Here is a 19,604-nt window from a genome sequence, read left to right on the forward strand (position 1 = left end):
GCCCATAAATATGGACTGCATGTGCGTATGTGTGTGCACATGTGCATGTGTGCATGTACATGTATGTATAAATACCTGAGGTCCCATGGTGATTGGTACTATAAAGAAGAATTAAGTGGAATATGAATGGACACCGGGGTGCTTTTCCCTCTGAACCAAGAAGTCCCTTACCCAACATCTTCACATGGCTTTCTCCCCCAATTAATTCATGTCTCTGTTCAAAAGACAACTTTATCAGAGAGTGCTCCTCTTAAGGACTCATCTAGAATAGCATTCCCCAGCTAGTCACAACCTTTCTCTTTTCTCTATTTTATTTTTCTTTATGGCACTTTCCACTACTTGACATTATATATAATTTTTATTTGCCTGTCTCTCCAAATAGAATACAAGCCCCTTAAGTATAAGAATTTGTCTTTTTAGGTGTTATATCCCAATATCTAAGGCAATGCCTGGCATATGGTAGGTAGGTAATCAATAAGCATTTCAGAATGAATGAATAGCAGTTAATTATAACTAAACATAAACAGAATAATTATTGTGAGCTATAACCCCTCAAGCAAGCTGATACTTATTAACTCTTACTGGTTGCTCCTACAGAGAAATGTCAGGACAATGTAATGGAGTGTTAAGAATCTAATCTTTTCATGATTAAAACAAGAGAAATTAAACAACACAGGCAATAATATTTTCTGTTTCTAAAAGATGGAATTCTAAAAGAAAAATATATTTTAAGCTAACTCATAACTTTTCAAGGAGACAAGCCTTTAAAACATGAGACACCCTTTGACTAACCAACCCAGCAAAAGTAGGGCAGAAAGGCCAAGAGGCAAGTCAGGAACTGCTCTCCCACCACGACATAAAAACCCTTTCCTATTAATGAATTTTTGGAACTCCCAAGCCAAGGCAAAGATCTGCAAAGTATTACTCTTTCACTATAAACCACAACTTATATTACCCATTTAACGCCCTTTGCTGAAAGCATAAAATAAAATAAGAGCTGTTTACAAGGCTACAGGGTATACTGTACCTCTGAGGATCTATTATGAGACCTCTATTAACAGCTCTTAAGATCCAGACAATTTAGTTCTCAAATGCTGTACAAAAACTAAATTGGCACATTATAAAATCAAAATGATTTATGTTTGTCCAATTTCCAATCTTCCTTTAAGGAGAAGTCAGACTTTAACAGGAAATTACTAGTATGTTGTACACACTCTGTCGCTCAAGTGCAAATTCAACAAATACATAATTAGATATGTGAAATAAAGTAAAATATATAATTCTTGTTAAAAATTAAGTGTCCTGTCAAAATCATTTTAATTGAGTTTGTGACCAGCCATCATCATGGCCAACATGATAAAACGCCATCTCCACTAAAAATACAAAAATTAGCCAGGTGTGGTGGTGTGCCTGTAATCTCAGCTACTCGGGAGGCTAAGGCAGGAGATGCACTTGAACCTTGAACCTTGAACCTGGGAGGTGAAGGCTGTAGTGAGCTGAGACTGTACCACTGCACAGTTCAGCCGGGTGACAGAGCAAAACTCCATCTCAAAAAAAAAAAAATCATTTAAATTACTACCTTCATGATAAGCAGGTACCTTTACTCTTTTAAAGCTGAGAAAAGTGGGGGAAAAGCTTTTGAAACGAACTTTCTTGCATCTTTTAAAAAGAATTACAAAAACAGGATGTGTACTCCATGTCATTATACTCTTTTTCAAACTAACACCAGTAAAACATGTACAATATACCTATCTTAGCACTATTCTAAGAATTACTAATTTTCTGGTATCTCGACATCAATTTTCTTTTATAGGATGAACAGAGGCCAATGAAACTGTATTACTAACTGAAATATTATTTGGGGATTTTTGTTTGTTTAGCAGCCAATTAAGCTCAAATTTTCAAGAACTGGATGGTTAAAAGATTTCCAATTTAGATTCCTCTGTGGTAGTATAGGTTAAGATTCATTAATTCAACAAATATTTATTGGGCACCAATGTGCCTGGCAAATCTTTTCTGTAAAGGGCAAGATCTATTAACTATTTCAGGCTTCGTGGGCCACACAGACAATGCTACAACTACTCAACTCTGCCACTATACCACAAAAACAGCCAGAGAAAACACGAACAAATAAGCATGGCTGCGTTTCAATTAAACTTCATTTATGAACACTGAGATATGAAGTTCATATACTTTCTGGCATCATGAAATATTATTCTTCTTTTAATTTTGTTTCAACCATTTCAAAAAGTGAAAATCATTCTTAGTTTGCAGGCCTTTCAAACCCATGCATCTCGCCAGATTTGGCTTTCAGGCCACAGTTGGCCAATCCTTGATCTAAATCATGGGGATATAGCAGGGAACAAAACAGAAAAACATTTTTACCTACATGGAGCTTCAATTCTAGCTAAGGGAGAGAATAAGAAATTAAATTCATCAAATAACATATCAGATACCCATAAATACAAGAGTGAAAAAATAAAACAGGTAAGCAATAGGAGTAATGGGGATGGTCAGAGGGCTTTTACTAAAAAGAGACAAGAAACTATAGCAGTAGTTCCAATTTATTTTTCCTTTTTTTTTTTTGAAATAATTTCAGACTTACAGAAAAGTATAATAGTCTAGTCAACAGAATATATAAAGACCTCCAAATTTAAAAACAACCCAAAAAAAGGCAAATTAAAAATGGGCAAAAGACTTGAATAGACTCAACTAAAAACATTTCTACAAAAAAGATACACAAATGGCTACAGGCACACGTTAATATATTCAACATCATTGTCAATAGTGAAATGAAAATCGAAACCACAGTGATTTTACTTCACATCCACAAGGACAGCTGTGATGACAAAAACAGAAAATAACAAGCACTGACAAGGATGTAGAAAAAGTAAAACCTTGTATATTGCAGCTGGTAATGTAAAAAGAGTTCATTCAGTTGCCATAGAAAAAATTCAACAAAGAGTTAAGTATAGGCTGGGCATGGTGGCTCATGCCTGTAATCCTAGCACTTTGGGAGGCCAAGGCAGGCAGATCACTTAAGGTCAGGAGTTCAAAACCAGCCTGATGAAACCCTGTCTGTACTAAAAATATTTTTTTTTTTAAATAACTTTCTTTTTTTTTCTTATTTATTATTATTTTTTTTTAAGATGGGGTTTCACCATGTTGGTCAGGCTGTTCTTGAACTCCCGACCTCAGGTAATATCCACCCACCTTCGCCTCCAAAGTGCTTGGATTACAGGTGTGAGCCACTACGCCCGGCCTAAAAATATTCTTAAAACTTAGCTGGGCATGGTGGTGGGCACCTGTAATCCCAGCTACTAGGGAGACTGAGACAGGAGAATCGCTTGAACCTGGGAGACAGAGGTTGCAGTGAGCCGAGATGATGCCATTGCTCCAGCTTGAGCAACAAGAGAGAAACTCCGTCTCAAAAAAAAAAAGAGTTAAACATAGAATTACCACATAACCTAACGATTTCCCTTTTAGGTATATACCCAAAAGAATTGAAAAAAGGCTGGGTGCGGTGGCTCACCCCTGTAATCCCAGCACTTTGGGAGGCCGAGGTGGGCGGATCACGAGGTCAAGAGATCAAGACCATCCTGGCCAACACGGTGAAACCCCGTCTCTACTAAAAAATACAAAAATTAGCTGGGCATGGTGGTGCACACCTGTAGTCTCAGCTACTTCGGAGGCTGAGGCAGGAGAACTGTGTGAACCCGGGAGGAAGAGGTTGCAGTGAGCCAAGATCGCGCCACTGCACTCCAGCCTGGCGCCTGGAGACAGAGCAAGACTCTGTCCCAAAAAAAAAAAAAAAAAAAATTGAAAAGAGTTACTCAAATACTTATACAAGAGTATTCACAGCAACACTATGCACAATAGCCAAAAGGCAGAAACAACCCAAATGTCCATCGATGGATGAATGGATTTGGAATGAAACAAATTGTGATAAGATACCTGAATAATGTTGAATACTGCTCCTCCAAAATATTAAGTACTGATACATGCTACACTGTGAACAAACTTCAAAAACATTTGAAAAAAGCCAGGCAGAGAAGGCCATATAATTGGCATGATTCCATTTATATGAAATATCCAGAATAGGTAAATCTGTGAACAGAACGCAGGCTGGTGGTCCACAAGGGGCAGAGGATAGGAGAATGAAGAGCAACTGCTTGATGAGTATGAGGTTTCCTTTGGGGTGACAAAAATGTTTGGAACTGAAAGTGGTAGTTTTACAATACTGTAAACATTTTAGTGCCATGGAATTATGCATTTTAAAATGCTTCATTTTGTGTTATATGAATTTCACTTCAATTAAACCAAAAAGGCAGACACAAAAGAATACATATTATTCCATTTATGTGAAGCTCTAAAACAGGCAAGACCAACATATGGCAATAGAGGTCGGAACAGGTGTACCCTGAGGTAACTGAAGGGGGCACAAAGGGCCTTCTGAAGGGCAGAAATCTTCCGTTTGCTGAACTGGGTGCTAGTGACACAGGGCCATGTTCACTCTGAAAAAATTCCTGGAGCTGTCCCCTTAAAATAAATGTGAGTAATTTTCCATATGTATACTATACATATGAAAAAGTTTTGAAACTATAAACTTTTTAAAATAAGATTGCAAATTTTTTTTAAAAACTGTTACCATTGTGAATTAAAGGGTCCAAAGGATCTCTGTGTATTATTTCTTATGACTGCATGTATCCACAATTAACTCACCAAGTTTTTTTTAAAGGGTCAAAGAATTAAAATTTCCAAACTCCAATCCCCAAAGATTCTGGTCCAGGTCATGTGAGTTGAAGGCTAGGGAATCATCATTTTTTTAAATAAGCTACCTCCAACAATTCTGATCCAGCCCTCACCTTAAGAAACTCCAATTTAAATGAACTCCATCCGCTGCTTAACTTCACATTTTCCATGAACCTCATCTTGAGGGGGCTTGTAAAAGCATCTATTAACAACAGCACAGAGGATATTGGGAGTAAAAAGGCTACAAATGATCCATGAGAGACTGCAAAAGTTAACCCTCTGGGGCTAGGATGCAACCCTGGAGAAAAATTAGATGAACTGTAAAAAAAAAAATGAATAAAATGGGAGACAGTCAATGGTAAATAGACATAGAAACCTTTCTGAGTAATCATTTCAAACACAGTTATAAATATTAAGCACACACCAGTGATTTTTCTTATATTTCCATTAAGAAATAATGCAATCAAGATAAGACAAATGATGTTGGAAGCTAAATATACTTTAGAAAGTTATCAGCACAGTCTGAAAATCAGTGCAATATGCTTGGACTTACGGTATGTTCTTTATCACAAACAATAAAAACAATATTTCACTCCTGGGACTAGAAGTAAATAAAAAAACAATTTGGTTCAACCTTATTTGGGTCAGAGTGTTTTTATCTGCTTTGCTTCAGGTCAAAATTCTTTGGAGCGCTATACTTTGGCATTAGTTCAAATTGTTTCAATGAGGAATTTTTTTTTGAAAAGTCTAGTTTGATTTGAAGTTCATTTTCAAAATATTAAGTTAATATCTAAGTCCAATTCCTATTCTGAAAAACTAAATCTCATTCCAGTTTTATGATTAGTTTGGTAGAAATCCCTATTACAACAGTTGGCAAACTCTAGACCATTAACTTAACTAGCATTAAACCATACATTCATTTCCCAGTCCCTTCCAACAAGACAAAAGTTGGCATCTCTGTCCAAGACTTATTTCGAGCTGTACCTTAAAATGAAGTACAGTACTACACAAGCTCCTACAGGCAAAAGCAGCAGCTGTCACTCAGCTCTGGCAGATTGCAGCCCTGGGAGAACGCATGCTCCATGTGGCTAGACCTCATTTTTGCCAAGAGAAGTTAGAAGTCCAGATGTTTATATTAGTCTCTTCATTTTTACATGTTGACAACAAATTCCAATCTTTAAAAGCTAGTCTATGGGCCAATCAAAACATCTGTGAAATGTCTCTTTTGCAGTCTCTGGCCTACATCACTTTGTAAGATTAAGAAGGTCTCAAGCATCTCCAGATGCAAAATCGAAGCTTGCATAAGTCTTCAGTTTTCCACATAATACAGGTTTCAGGCAAAGTAGCTCTTTGAAACAAATGACAGCCCTAACAACAAATTTTATTATGATGCTTAAATATTTAAAGTTTGAATTACCTCTTGCTACTTAAAGAAGAAACAATTAATACAGAAGTAAGCCATTTAACCTGCACTGCAGTCTAACTACCAAATATCAACTCACCTTTACTAAAAAAGCCAGATTAGTGGTCAGAAATGCCACATATCTTCTGATTACAACAAATAAAATTTGAAATACCTTTTTCCTTCTCAATAATGAGTCAGATGAGCTTTCTACTCAGAATCCACAGGAAGTCATGGTATTTTTTGTCAAAATATCAGAAAACTCATAAAATGTTATGGTATCTTTCTCAAATATCATCAGTACAGACAATTTCATCTACAACTTTACGCAGTGGTAAACAGCCTAACAAGATAAAACATGATATTCTTTTTAGAACTAGTAATTTGTAGCAAACACACACACATTCCCCATACATAGAAGTATATGGGAGGCAGGGCTACAAACATTCAGGCAACATGCAAAAGTAGCAGAGATTATCAGGTAAAATAATTATAGGATTAGAATTTGTCTATAAATTAGATAACCAGCCCCCATATATGCAAAACTTGACTCTTCCATTCCCACCATGAATGTTAGTGACTTCAAGATCAAGAAAGTAGGCATATGACATAAAATAGTATTAAATTTTGAGGAAATCCTGGCATTCAGATGAACAGGGTTTACATAAGAAAAAGTCTCTAGTAAACATATAAACAGTAACGAGAAACCAACTCAGATATCTGTTCAAGTACCCTGCCCATGAAATTACAATTACTAGACCCAGGACTTGCCCTTCCATCTTCTCTCCCAGCATGCCCATTCACCGTTTCTCTGCATTTCTTTTAGGATATAGAGGATGGGCTTAAAGGATGTGTATCTATCAATTGTACTGCACTAAGTTCAGTTCAGGAAAAAATGCTCAATGAAAAGAAAGTACAACTACGGCAAAAGTTTATTAGTAGTAAATTTAACTGCATTAACCTTGTTTTCCATGACTAAATAATTATAGAATATGAACAATAATAGAGATCTACAACATAGAAATCACAAGAGGATTATTAATTCCTTCTAAGTTTTGGTACAAGATTGATCTAAGAAGCAGAATTTTCATAACTGGAGCTAACTGGAAGTCACATTATTTGTTATCATGGAACTACAGAAAGCCAGGTCAGAAAGAAACTAGACATATCATCCAATTTAATATCCAGTTTGCAAGTAGTTGCTAACTACAACTTAAAATATTTCCAGGGAAGTTATTATATACCCATGCGAATATGAACATGTTGTGCCAAAAACACAGAAAACATGCAGTTCTCACACAGCAGAGGGTGGTTTGCCATTATAAACACTCAAGTTAATCCTTATATAGGAAAATTAGTAGATATTTGCAAATTCATTTACAGATCACTGAAAATTAAAGCCAGAAAGACTATTTTCATCTATGTATCAAACAAAAGGTACATGAGATTATTTCTGTAGCGATGCTGCCTGTTCTTCTGTTCTTACACTTATCCTCAAACAGTCACATAAAAACGTTTTTATCCAAATACTTTCCCATTATAAACAATCAGGACATGCTTTACTGAGCTATATATTATGTTTGAGGTTTTAGCCAATTAATATTACATTTATAAAGAGTAAAAATTTCAAGAATTAATGAACTTTATCCAATAAGTTTCAGCAGGGTTAGCCACAAAACACTTTTATTAGGCCCAAACGAAGTATCTTTCATTCATTAATACAGAATCACAAGGCATACTTGGGAATCAGAGGCTCAATTATGTTTAAAAAAAAAAAAAAAGTTCCTAAGGAAACAAAAAACTTTCCATTTTTGTTCTGTAACTGCTCCTAAATGAAAAGATATTATTTTTTGACTTTCTCTCTTTTCTCTCTATCTCAGGACATATTTACAGATGCACTGGCAGCTTTCCAGACATGCTAAAAGTTTTTGCTACAGTTGATCAAAGTTGGAATGTCTGAGGAAATTACTCAACTTAGCCTGGAATTATCTAGCCAAATAGTTAGACCACTCTCCTTTTAACATGTGTTAAAGTAATATTTTAGCTGTCCTGGATGTAAGTTGGGAGAACAATTGTTTGCATCACAGTCTGTGAACACTTGAGTCAAATATAGTATGTTGAATACCAGGTTTTAGTATCTGTGACAGTTAATTTTTTTTAACTGTTCAATTCACAAAAGAGAGCATACTTTATTTAAAAAAAAAAAAACCCTCACACGACAACATATGTAGTAGAAACTACAGCTTTTTATGATCTTTTTAAAGTGCCCAAGTGTTTGTGAAAATGTCAGAAAAAACTGAACTAATGTTAATATTTGTTCATTAGAGCATTTGTTGAGCTGAAACAAAATATTCTGTCCAAAAATGGAATTTTTTTTGCTTTTTCTTACACTGCCCACTAGAAGCTCAAGACATTTTTCTTCATTATTTAAAATATTTTCATAAAAAGGTATCACACATCTGCACTTACCTCCTATAACTAATCTGCCTAATTGACAAAGATACGTGTAACATAATTAAGCAGAAAAATGACATCACAACACTTTCACATTTTTTAAATTGAAAGCAACAGAATTGCAGTGTTATTTGTCAAACATAACACAAATCTCTAAAATAAAATATTGGCTTCAATAAACTATCACATCTGAAACAGTTTTAAACTTTGTTTTAGTTGGATCCTTTATGATGTCCAGAAAGAGGTTAGCACACACAGTACCTGAAATTGTCCTTTCCATATGAACTACAATAGAAAAGACAAATGTAGCTGTTTCTCCAGTACTGCCAAATTTGGCAGCCACTTACACTTCCCTTCAACCTAAATAATTATACCTTTCAACCATATTGACAATAATATGGAAATATCACTCAAAAAGAACCTAACAGACCATGGAATTATAATAATTTAAACCATCCTTTTATCAAATGACATGGTCAGAACTGGAGAGGAGAGAATAGTGCTAACTTTTAAGTCCTCTACTAAGCTTTTTGTGTTTAACAAAAAGACTTCTAACCCACTAGAAAATGTTGCTAACATCTGCACATACTCCAGAAAAGGGAACCATAAAGAAATTCCCCACTCTGAATGTGTTCTAGTGTTGATGTCCAGTGTTACAGTACATGCGTGTCATGAACTGTCAGGAAATGTGTACATGATACAGGAGGCTCGACCCTGAGTTAGAATGACTCCCGGTAAAATCTGCCTGGCAATAGGAATGGCCAAAGAACTGTTATCAACTGGTATGCCTAAGATTCAACATTAAGCTGATTTCTACAGGGAGATACAATCCTTCGTCATTCTAACACTTAGGTAAAGAACACAGGAAAGAGACAGAAAGAGAGGGAGAAGAGCAGATTTAGAATCGTGATGAGAATCTTAAAAATCATGTAATTTAAATTTTTTCCTCATTGTTTTCCAGATTCTGAATAAAAGCCTGGGTTTGAGAGACACAAAAAAACTGAAAATCAAAAAGTAGTCTTTGAAATTAAACACCATCATACCAGGCTGTGATTTTCCAAACCCAGAAAAATCTTATTAGCCTATCTCCTCCATTACAAAAAAGGACTGATGCCACAAATGATATAGATCCAAATGCAAATATACACACACACACACACACACACACACACACACACACACAGAATGATTCGAAAATTACAACACTATAAATCCTAGTACCAATGAACCTAATTAAATCCCATTTGGGTAATTTCCCTATTAATATGGCACTAGAAGACATATTACACTTAAAAATCCAAAAGTCGAAATTGCTTCCACATAGTCAAAACACAGGATTTCCACCAACTCCACCACACTACCATATGTGACTTTAAGTAGCTCAAAACTGAATTCCAAAATGAAGTCTATTTTTGAGAGTAACAACTCCCAGAGAAAAACAAGGCCACACATATAAAGTTTTATGCTCCTCAGGAACTGCTAGGCCTGATCTTGGACGCTCTCTTCTACTACATTCAGCCGGGATGAATACATCTGAGGAGGTCCATGTACCTCATCAAGAAATGACCAGAAAAGGCTAAAACAGTTCTTCATGTTCCCACTACTACAAAGTAAAAGCATGACAAGCTCTATGCTTAAGTGTTTGACTTGGTCAAAAGCTAATACCAGATTTGGTACAGTGTAAAATTAATCTAGAATGTAATCTTTTAAAAAAAGGGTGGTGGTGGGAGAAATTACTGCTTTTCCATTAAGCAGGTACTTTGTGCTAGAGAACATGTGTCATTTCTAGGGTCTCAGAAAAAGAACAGATGTATCTATATGTAAACATAAACAGTAAGTTACAAGTTGCCCCTTAGTACTAAAGGCAAGAATCAGCATCAGTACTCAAAAAAGTGTTTTAAAAAAAGCGTAACTTACTTTTACTGTCCCAGGCTAAATGGGCTCTGTCTGGTGCTTCTTTGTCTGCACATGGCCACCCACAGCCTGTCTTCTAATTAAATCAATGCTCTAGCAGCAGAACAAGCAAACAAGTTGCCTCCCATCTGCGTACAGCTCTTCAGGACACATTTCCCTTGTTCAGAAGGTGGAAATTCTTGGGAGAGGTGATTTTCTCTGCCTCTTCACAAGAAGAACATGGATACTTGGCTGGATGCAACTCCATGAAGTGTAACTGTGTGTGTACACCTCAAAAAATAAAACAAAAAATGCAGAGAAACATAAAGACTCCATAAACAGCTGGAATACACAGAAATACTGAAGCACCACTGGAAATACTGCTAAACAGACAGGCAAAATGGGATCTTTGAAATAATCAATAATACCAAGTTAAGGAAAAAAAGGAAAAAGAGCATCTAAGGTCAAAACTCAAATTTCATGTAATGAAAACACTAAGTACTACAAAAGAAAAAGGGTAAATCTTCTACTTCACACACAAAGAAACAGCAGCCCCCCCAACTCACTTACAGAGAATAAAAGGTATTATCAATGGAAGAGAAAACTGAGATTTTCAAGGGTGGTAGATCTAAACTTAGAATCCACATTATAGTAAATGAGCACTTAGGTTAATGTGAGCTAAATGCATCAAGCTGTCTTTCCAATGTGGTCAGCTCTACTCGTGGGCAGGGGGCGGGGGGAAAAGAGCAAGGGATCACTCTGCTTATAAAAAGATAATTTCTACAAAAAATAAAAATGTACAGGCACCTGGAGATGCTCATTTATTTAAATAATTTTAAAATTCCCAAATATCAGAAATGACCTTAAAGCAGATGCCCCTCCTTTTTTGCAATAAAAACTAAATAACTGAAGTAGGGTAAGAAGCAGAGTGTGGTTAAGCATCTGCTCACAAGAAAACTTGCTATAAGTTTGGTGGGAGAAAAGGGAAATGTATCAGCCCTTCCCAATGTCCCCTTCCATCCTAGGTATGTCCATATGCCATCAGGAAGCCATACCATCTCCATGACCACTAGGCATTTCAAGGACTGGCAGGCCTTAGAAGTTTTTTCTATCCCCCTGAGGTTTGCAGACAATTCCAGCCAGAAGTATAAAGCCCAGGGAAGGGCATAGGGCCTATTCCTGCAGCTGCACAAGAGGCCTGGGCTGGGGTTCACTCACAATGAACTACTCAAGTATGACCAAAAACATTCTGGAGATCCCTGCCTTAAAGAAATGCAGAGCTGGCTGGGTGCAGTGGCTCACACCTGTAATCCCAGAACTTTGGGAGGCCAAGGCAAGTGGATCACTTGAGGCCAGGAGTTCGAGACCAGCCTGGGCAATATGGCAAAACCCCTTCTCTACTAAAAACATTAAAAAATTAGCCAGGCATGGTGGCGTACACTGCATCCCAGCTACTCAGGAGAGTGAAGTATGAGAATCTTTTGAACTCAGGAGATGGAGATTGCAGTGAACCAAATTCACACCACTGCACTCCTGCCTGGGCGGCAGAGCAAGAATCTGTCTTAGCCAAAAAAAAAAAAGATATAGAGATGCAGACAAATGTATAACAGTATTATATATAATAATATCAATACATAAGAAAAAATACCTACTTTCTTTCTCTTACACACCAAAATATCAGTCATCTGAATAGGAAGTTATTCTTAAAGGACTTCACTAGAGTTTATAAGCAAGCAATATTTGGATTACACAGAGATCAAAGACGATGAACTGTTTTTAACAGAATGATATAAAACGTGGCCCAATATAATGTGCTCTATAAACACGAAAGCATTTGGGCAATAACACTAACGCATGAACTAGCATCTCCACTGACCATAGAGAGCTTTAAAGCATCAATCAAGTGAACAAAAAACTTCACAGTCCAATTTTAAAAACATAAATTCAAAAAAAGATGTTTAACAAAGGAAACTGGATAATTTGCCTTTCACTATATGAAATTTAAAAGCTATTCCAGGCTTTTAAATTTCACATAGTGAAATAGTGTGGTGGCTCACACCTGTAATCCCAGCACTTTGGGAGGTCAACGAGGGCAGATCACGAGATCAGGCATTCAAGACCAGCCTGGTCAACATGGTGAAACCCCATCTCTACTAAAAATACAAAAATTGGCCAGGCATGGTGGTGCATGTCTGTAATATCAGCTACTCAGGAGGTTGAAGCAAGAGAATCGCTTGAACCCAGAAGGCAGAGGTTGCAGTGAGCTGAGATCACACTACTGCACTCCAGCCTGGGCGACAGAGCAAGACTAAGTCTCTAAATAAATAAAGTTATTTCTATCACTATTCTTAACACACGTATTCTGCCTACCAAAATAATCTATTTTCAGAATGAATTAACCAAAATTCTCAAAGGTTACAAAAAGATCTTCAAAATATCTGCCAGATTCATCAGTTTTCTCACAAAAGATTATAAATTACCTCCCAAAAGTCTGTCATTTATATTTCACCTATTATTACTCATCAGACTTTTTTAAACCAGGTCTTAGTGCTTTTTCAGGAAAACATCAATGTGCAAAAGGAGGTTCAGGCAGTATTTTATAAATAGTTCATTTTCTATCATAATCCGTGAAACACTTTCTACTTTAGAAACAATCCTAAGAAAATAGTAGCATCATGAGTCACCCACTTCTATATCCAATTTCCTCAAAAAAGAAATTCACATAAGAATTTATACCATGTGAAATATGCAAAATTATGGACTGGAATCTTAAATCCACTGTCACTACTTGATCCAAAACTATTTTGAAAGCAGCCAAAAAAAGCAACTGTCATCCAAGTGTGCAGTCTGAGACATGAAGACCAAATTGTTTCACACTATTAATCTTCTCTGCTGTGAGTGAAACCAGAGTTGTACCATCCAGTGAACAGAACTCACTTTCTCATCAGTTATTAAGATAATCTCAAAAAAGCTATAGGAAACAACAGGGATGAATCAACAATGAATCATTAAAATATGATCTATAAACTGACCTTTCCGTTTCCCTCCCTACATTTTGAAGATAAACAAAATACACTGGAGTATTATCATTTGCATTTCCACACTGCAGAACACCTCTCACCCAGGAGCAGCCACCTTCCCTCCCAAGACTCTAAAGGGAGAAGGTGGTCAATTGAATAGGCAGAAACTTTTGTACCTGCTCCCCGCCCTTTACTTAAATGAAGAAAACACCTCATTCTGGTGTCCAGAAATGACAGTCTTAAGATGACACCACTTGTCTGCAGTGGTGGTGAAGAAAAATGAAACCACACAAAATTATCAATTTCTAAGAAAAGTTAAAAAATGATATGTCTCCATAAGGCCCTTTAGTGTGCGTGTGGTATTTACATACACATACACATACACATATTTTTGCCTTTTCTCTTCCTCCTCCACTGCATCGAGTTAAGATCAGTGTACTTTTCACTATTTGGGAAAATATAAATATCACACTTTTAAAATAAAAGGCCAGATACTCTTTCTACGCAATTAAACCATTTCAGTTACTTCAATCCACAATTAGTATTTAAGGAATTCACATCAATTTGAATATCTGCCTAAGTAATAATATAACAGGCAAGTTTTTAAAATATTTTAAGTTTATTTATTTATTGTTTCCTTAAGCTAAGTGGCAAGAAAATAATATCATTTTTTAAATCAGAAAGTATATCCCAAAGTCTAAAGAGAAAGGTATGATTGTTCACATCTGTTTAATAATTCAGACATGACTTAACTGAACAGACTGACCAGAACTAAAGGTAAGTATTTAACTCTCAAACATAACACATTATAAACAAGACTCTCCAGAATTTTTCTCAGCACTTTTCAGTATTCTGAAAGGACTTAATACTGTTACTTATTGTTACTTATATTTTTCTTTTTTCTTTTTTTTTTTGAGACAGTCTCTCTCTTTCACTCAGGCTGGAGTGCAGTGCCGTGGTCGTGGCTCACCGCAACCTCCGTCTCCCAGATTCAATTCTCCTTGCCTCAGCCTCCCGAGTGGCTGGAATTATAAGCATGTGCCACCACCCGCTGCTAATTTTTCTATTTTTAGTAGAGACAGTGTTTCACCATGCTGGTCAGGCTGGTCTCGAACTCCTGACCTCGTGATCCATCCGCCTTGGCCTCCCAAACTGCTAGAATTACAGGCATGAACCACCACACCCAGCCTGTTACTTATATTTTCCTAAGTACAGCAAATATTAGAATCCAATCTTCTTATATCTTTCTATTAACCCAAGCTATTACAATACTTCCCCAACCAAACTCCATCTGAAAACCTATCCTGTTTTAAGGTAATGAATCACAATTATGCAAGGTGACAGAAACTGCAGGGGGTAGTATAAGCATGATTTCCAAAGTAATTCTTAAGATTTAGGAAAATTATTTGTTAGTGTAAGCTTAGCTGTAAACTCTTAACATATATTTCAGGCAAAGAGTCCATAGAAAAATGAATTTTTAAAGATAATTAATTGAAATTCTTCCACAAATTTAATAATTAAAAGTTGAGGCGGGGCATGGTGGCTCATGCCAATAATCGCAGCGCTTTGGTAGGCCAAAGCAGGGGTATCACCCGAGCTCAGGAGTTTAAGACCATCTTGGCCAACATGGTGAAACCCCATCTCTACTAAAAAAAATACAAAAATTAATTAGCTGGGCATGGTGGTGCATGCCTGTAATCCCAGCTACTCAGGAGGCTGAGGCAGCAGAACTGCCTGAACCCAGGAGGCGGAGGTTGCGGTGAGCTGAGATCGCGCCATTGCACTCCAGCCTGGGTAACAAGAGTGAAACTCCGTCTCAAAAAAAATAAAAATATAAATAAATAAATAAATAAAAATACAAAAATCAGCCAGGTTGGGGTGCATGTCTGTAGTCCCACCTACTCAGGAGGCTGAAGCATGAGAATCACTTGAGCCGGGAAGGTAGAGGTTGCAGTGAGCCAAGATCACACCATTGCACTCAAGCTTGGGCAACAGAAGGAGACTCCATCTCAACAACAACAACAACAACAACAACAAATTTATATGTATATATAAAATAATTGAAAGTTGAGGTGTGGGATGCACTAAAGTCACTTGGGGAAGCATTCTATGCTGCCACTGTCCTTAAGACTTATTCCAATCAAAAATAATAGAACAAAAATTTCTTCCCTTTAAATTTATATCCACACTCAAAAAAACACAAGTTATCCAAAATTATAAATCCACTTACTTAGGAGAACCTCATTATTTCAAAACGTATTTTTATCATTTTTAAGTATAAATAAGCAAACCCTTTAAAAGTAGTATTCAACACTAGGGGAAAATAGAATAAAATATTAAACATGATATCAAAGTATGACTTAGGAAAATTAAAGCTATTCTAATATGAAAAGAGAAACTTAATTTTATTCAGTTTTCCATTCATAGCTGCCATTCTAGTATATTTTCCAGCTACTCATTAACCTTCTTTCCTCAGACCTACACTGACTCCATGCACTCAGTAATTCAGGATATCACCTTCTGCACAAAGAACGGTAATTTTCAACTAACAATTGAATCAAGTTAGACAAAGCCCTCTTTGTGGTCTGTTTTGAGTAAAGGGAATATTTGGTGGTAAATACATCTATCTTCTTTCTTATGTCATTTTTCTCCTCTTATGCTCAACGTATAATTAACCTTTCTTTGATGCTGTAAAACTTGTCATTAATAGTTACCATAAACATTCACCTCATACATACCAATTTTCAAAGCACCTCATAACAGTACTAATTGCTAAGAGTTATGGGGTGCTTCCTACGTACCACACTGTTCTAAGAGATTGTCATATATTTGGTCACATATTAACTCTCCTAATCTTCACAACTCTATGAAGTGGGAATTATTATCCTCATATAATAAATAGGGAAAATGAGTCAAGGACAGACTGTGCCATACCCAGGGACACATGGCTAATGACTGGTAGAGCTGCTATAAAATGTATCAGTCACATGCCATGTCAGATTCAGTAGACTAAGTGCCCACCATATACTTTCACCTTCCTTGACTACATTAGGACCAATCTGACATTACCAAGAAAAATTAATCTACAAAGCATGATTAAAAGCTCAGGTCCACAATTTAGCATGAGAATATACAGAAAATATGGCTAGAACTTTTGGTAAACACCAGGGCAATTTTCACAAGGAAAGGCATGAAAGGGTATGTGCCTTGGTATGAGAGCCTAAATACAAGGGCCACAACCCAGTCAATCTGGAAATGTCAACTTTAACTATCGCCTCCTCCCTCAAACTCATCATTGTTTTATCATCATGTCTTACTTGATTCCCTAAGTAGTATTCTCAACCAGAAAAATATTTTTCACAATAATCCTCTCAAATCTATCTTCTCCTAGTTTGAGCAGCAAGTCAGTCTTCTGAAGACCTCAATATCACCTGCACCAATTAATTCATCAAGCTTCCAAATCAAGAGTTAACTGAGAGAACCTCACTCTAGAGTATAAAAAATTACAGCAAACATGAGAGCCTCCCCACTCAATTCTTCAATGTCCACAGTAAATTGGGGATAAACCTAAACATCACACTGGGACAAGGCACACTTCACGACACACAATTTCAGGGTATACATTTAACTGCTAGGATCATGAAGAATCTTCTCCTACTACTTTAGGCACTTCTAGACAGCTGGAATTTTTTTTATTTTCAAACAGAACATACGTCACTTTTGAGGGGTTAACTTCAAGGATTTTCCTACTGAAAATGGGAAACTTAAGTATCCAATCACCAGTAACTTTGTATTCATGAATCTCACAAAAAAAAAAAAAAAAGGAAAGGAATTTAACCAACTTTTATATTACTCAGAAAAGTCACCAATGAAAACAACAATATCATAGGCTTCTTCATAACTTTGCTAGTATTGGTGGGAAACACTGGTCATATAATTTATGGTTGACTAACTCAACAGTTTCATGTCATTTAAGAACAATAAAGATAAATTCACAAATATTTTAAATAAAACAGAAAAAGAAATACCTCAAGTTCTACCAGTGCTGCAGTCACTGCATCAGTTGCAAGAGCACCAGCCTGCAGCTTTTCAATTGCCTATGAAACCAACGGGAGAGAGATTATTAATTGCAAAATCACAACTTCTCAAACTTTCCAAAGGCTTAAGGAAGTACGGGAGACACTTAGATTAATAAAAATTGACTACTCGTTCCATTCCATACTTTAACTACTCAGATTTAAAATCAGCAAGTGTTTATATTCAGGTTAATTGGTGATATGGCTTACTTAATATTACTCAAATTAAAACAATAAAATCTAGCTATTAAATAAAAAGTACAAGGAATTTAGCAAGCTTCATTCATTGTAAGGCAATTCAAAATAGCCACAAAAATCTCAAACCAATCATTTCTCCTCCCACTGTTAATACTCTCCACACCGAAAAAGAAATGACTCTCAGTCACAGGGGCATGCCAGAATCTGAGGATAAAGGGATTCATTTGACAAAAACATTTTTCATACTCTAATGTAAAGTTTAAATCAAGATGAATCATATTATTTTGTAATATAAACTACATAGAGTAAAGGGCTATAAAATCACCTGGCCTTGAGCATAAATTAGGAGAAAAAAAGAGAAAGGAAAGTCTGTTATAAATGAATTATTAACATTCCAATTTGGTCAACAAAGAGAAAGCTCAAAATTAAGAGTTGTATACCTCATTAAACTTCTAAGAAGTTTGTTCATTGTAAATACTGAAGAGGCTAAGCATACAATTCAAATGTATTAGATTTCTAGGAGTATAGTTATATAAAACTTATTTATTTCAGATGACAGAAAAATTTCAAACTTTAAAAAATAAGAAAAAATATAAAATAACTTAAGAGAACCTTTAGCTTTATTATAATAAATTTCAAAAGAACAAAATCCCTATAGCAAAATATTCTTATTTATAGGATTTCATTCATAAGAAAAACCTTGAATCTCTGATAAAGTGTAATCATCTTTTAAATGTTATGTAAATATCAATGAAAAGAGCAGAAAGAGACCCATATTTACTTGATATACAATATCCAACCAAATCCTGATTGCACAAAAAGTAATGGAACGTTTGCCTACAAGACTAGTCAGAATTGAAATAAAAACAAACATTTCTTCTGAGTCCAATCCTACTCTCACATTAAATATTCAGCAATTTAGCAAAAACTCAAAAACCAATGGGGGAAAAAGCACAGCTGAGTACAAGGGCAAAGCTGAACTCAGGAATGACAACGAACTTGCTCTTACAAACTACGCAGTGAAAAACAGAATGAAAACATATAGGATAATCTCTCTTAAAAAAATCACCCATTTTAATTAATTATTTTTTTCCTTTCATGGAAAAACATATTGACTGCCTTTGAGCTGTTTTCTCTATCCTTCTGCCTACAGAAGTTCAACATCATTGCAAAGATTAAAAGAGATATGATTGTGTGCCCACAGTTACAAAAATACAGACTTAATCTGGGAAAGGAAGATAAAGGGCTAAACATCATGTAGAAAATTAAAAAAACAAAACAATCCGCTATAAAAATGAGCAAAATAATTTTGTGGTCCAAACTGGAAGAAGACTGTCCTAGAAATGAAACTTTAAAATGTTGAATTTCAAGGTAAAACAGCTTTGTGTTTAAAACTGAAATGCTTAGATTGGACACATTGTGTTCATACCTTCTGACAAGCTCGTTTGCATACATGTTTATATTCCTTGGCTTTTGATTCAGAATGATAACCTGCACCTGCAGTAGAAAATAAAATCCAGTTGTTAATTATTAAAGTATCAAGAGACCTTGTTTATGTTATACAAATAGTCCATATAAACTGGTGCTGTCCCAGTAAAAACAAAACTATTGCCCTAACTGTATGGAGTTTTATGACTTCTTTCTCCAGGGTAAGCCTTTTTAATACCATGCCTTATCTCCTTTCTCAAAAGCTCTTTTCCTGCCAAAACCTCTTGTCCCTAAAGAGGCTTCACCAAGGTCATCTCCCCGCTTCCTTTCAAGAACCTCTTTCCAAAATCAGGAGTTCTTTTGGGCTGGAGCTGATAACCC

The 19,604-nt window shown here is 35.9% G+C and overlaps 1 protein-coding gene across 21 annotated transcripts in view; it reads right to left on the bottom strand.

Moving 5' to 3' along the window:
* TASP1 (taspase 1) overlaps nucleotides 1–19,604 on the bottom strand; it is a 248,642-nt gene that overhangs the window by 214,716 nt on the left and 14,322 nt on the right. For 17 of the 21 annotated variants that reach the window (XR_013535126.1, XR_013535125.1, XM_035298384.3 and 14 more), the window contains 2 exons: nucleotides 19,225–19,292; nucleotides 17,550–17,618 (listed from right to left, as the gene is read on the bottom strand). Coding sequence is in view for 16 of the 21 variants with exons in the window: in XM_035298384.3 (XP_035154275.1) it covers nucleotides 17,550–17,618; nucleotides 19,225–19,292 (137 nt within the window). In the remaining 5 variants the exon portion in view is untranslated. Of the gene's footprint in view, nucleotides 1–4,865; nucleotides 5,071–10,525; nucleotides 10,798–17,549; nucleotides 17,619–19,224; nucleotides 19,293–19,604 lie in introns of those variants that run through there. The other 4 variants (XM_078371369.1, XM_078371368.1, XM_054255224.2 and 1 more) reach the window with 2 other exon arrangements.

The sequence above is a fragment of the Callithrix jacchus genome, chromosome 5, assembly GCF_049354715.1.
Source record: "Callithrix jacchus isolate 240 chromosome 5, calJac240_pri, whole genome shotgun sequence".
Lineage (NCBI taxonomy): Eukaryota > Metazoa > Chordata > Mammalia > Primates > Cebidae > Callithrix > Callithrix jacchus.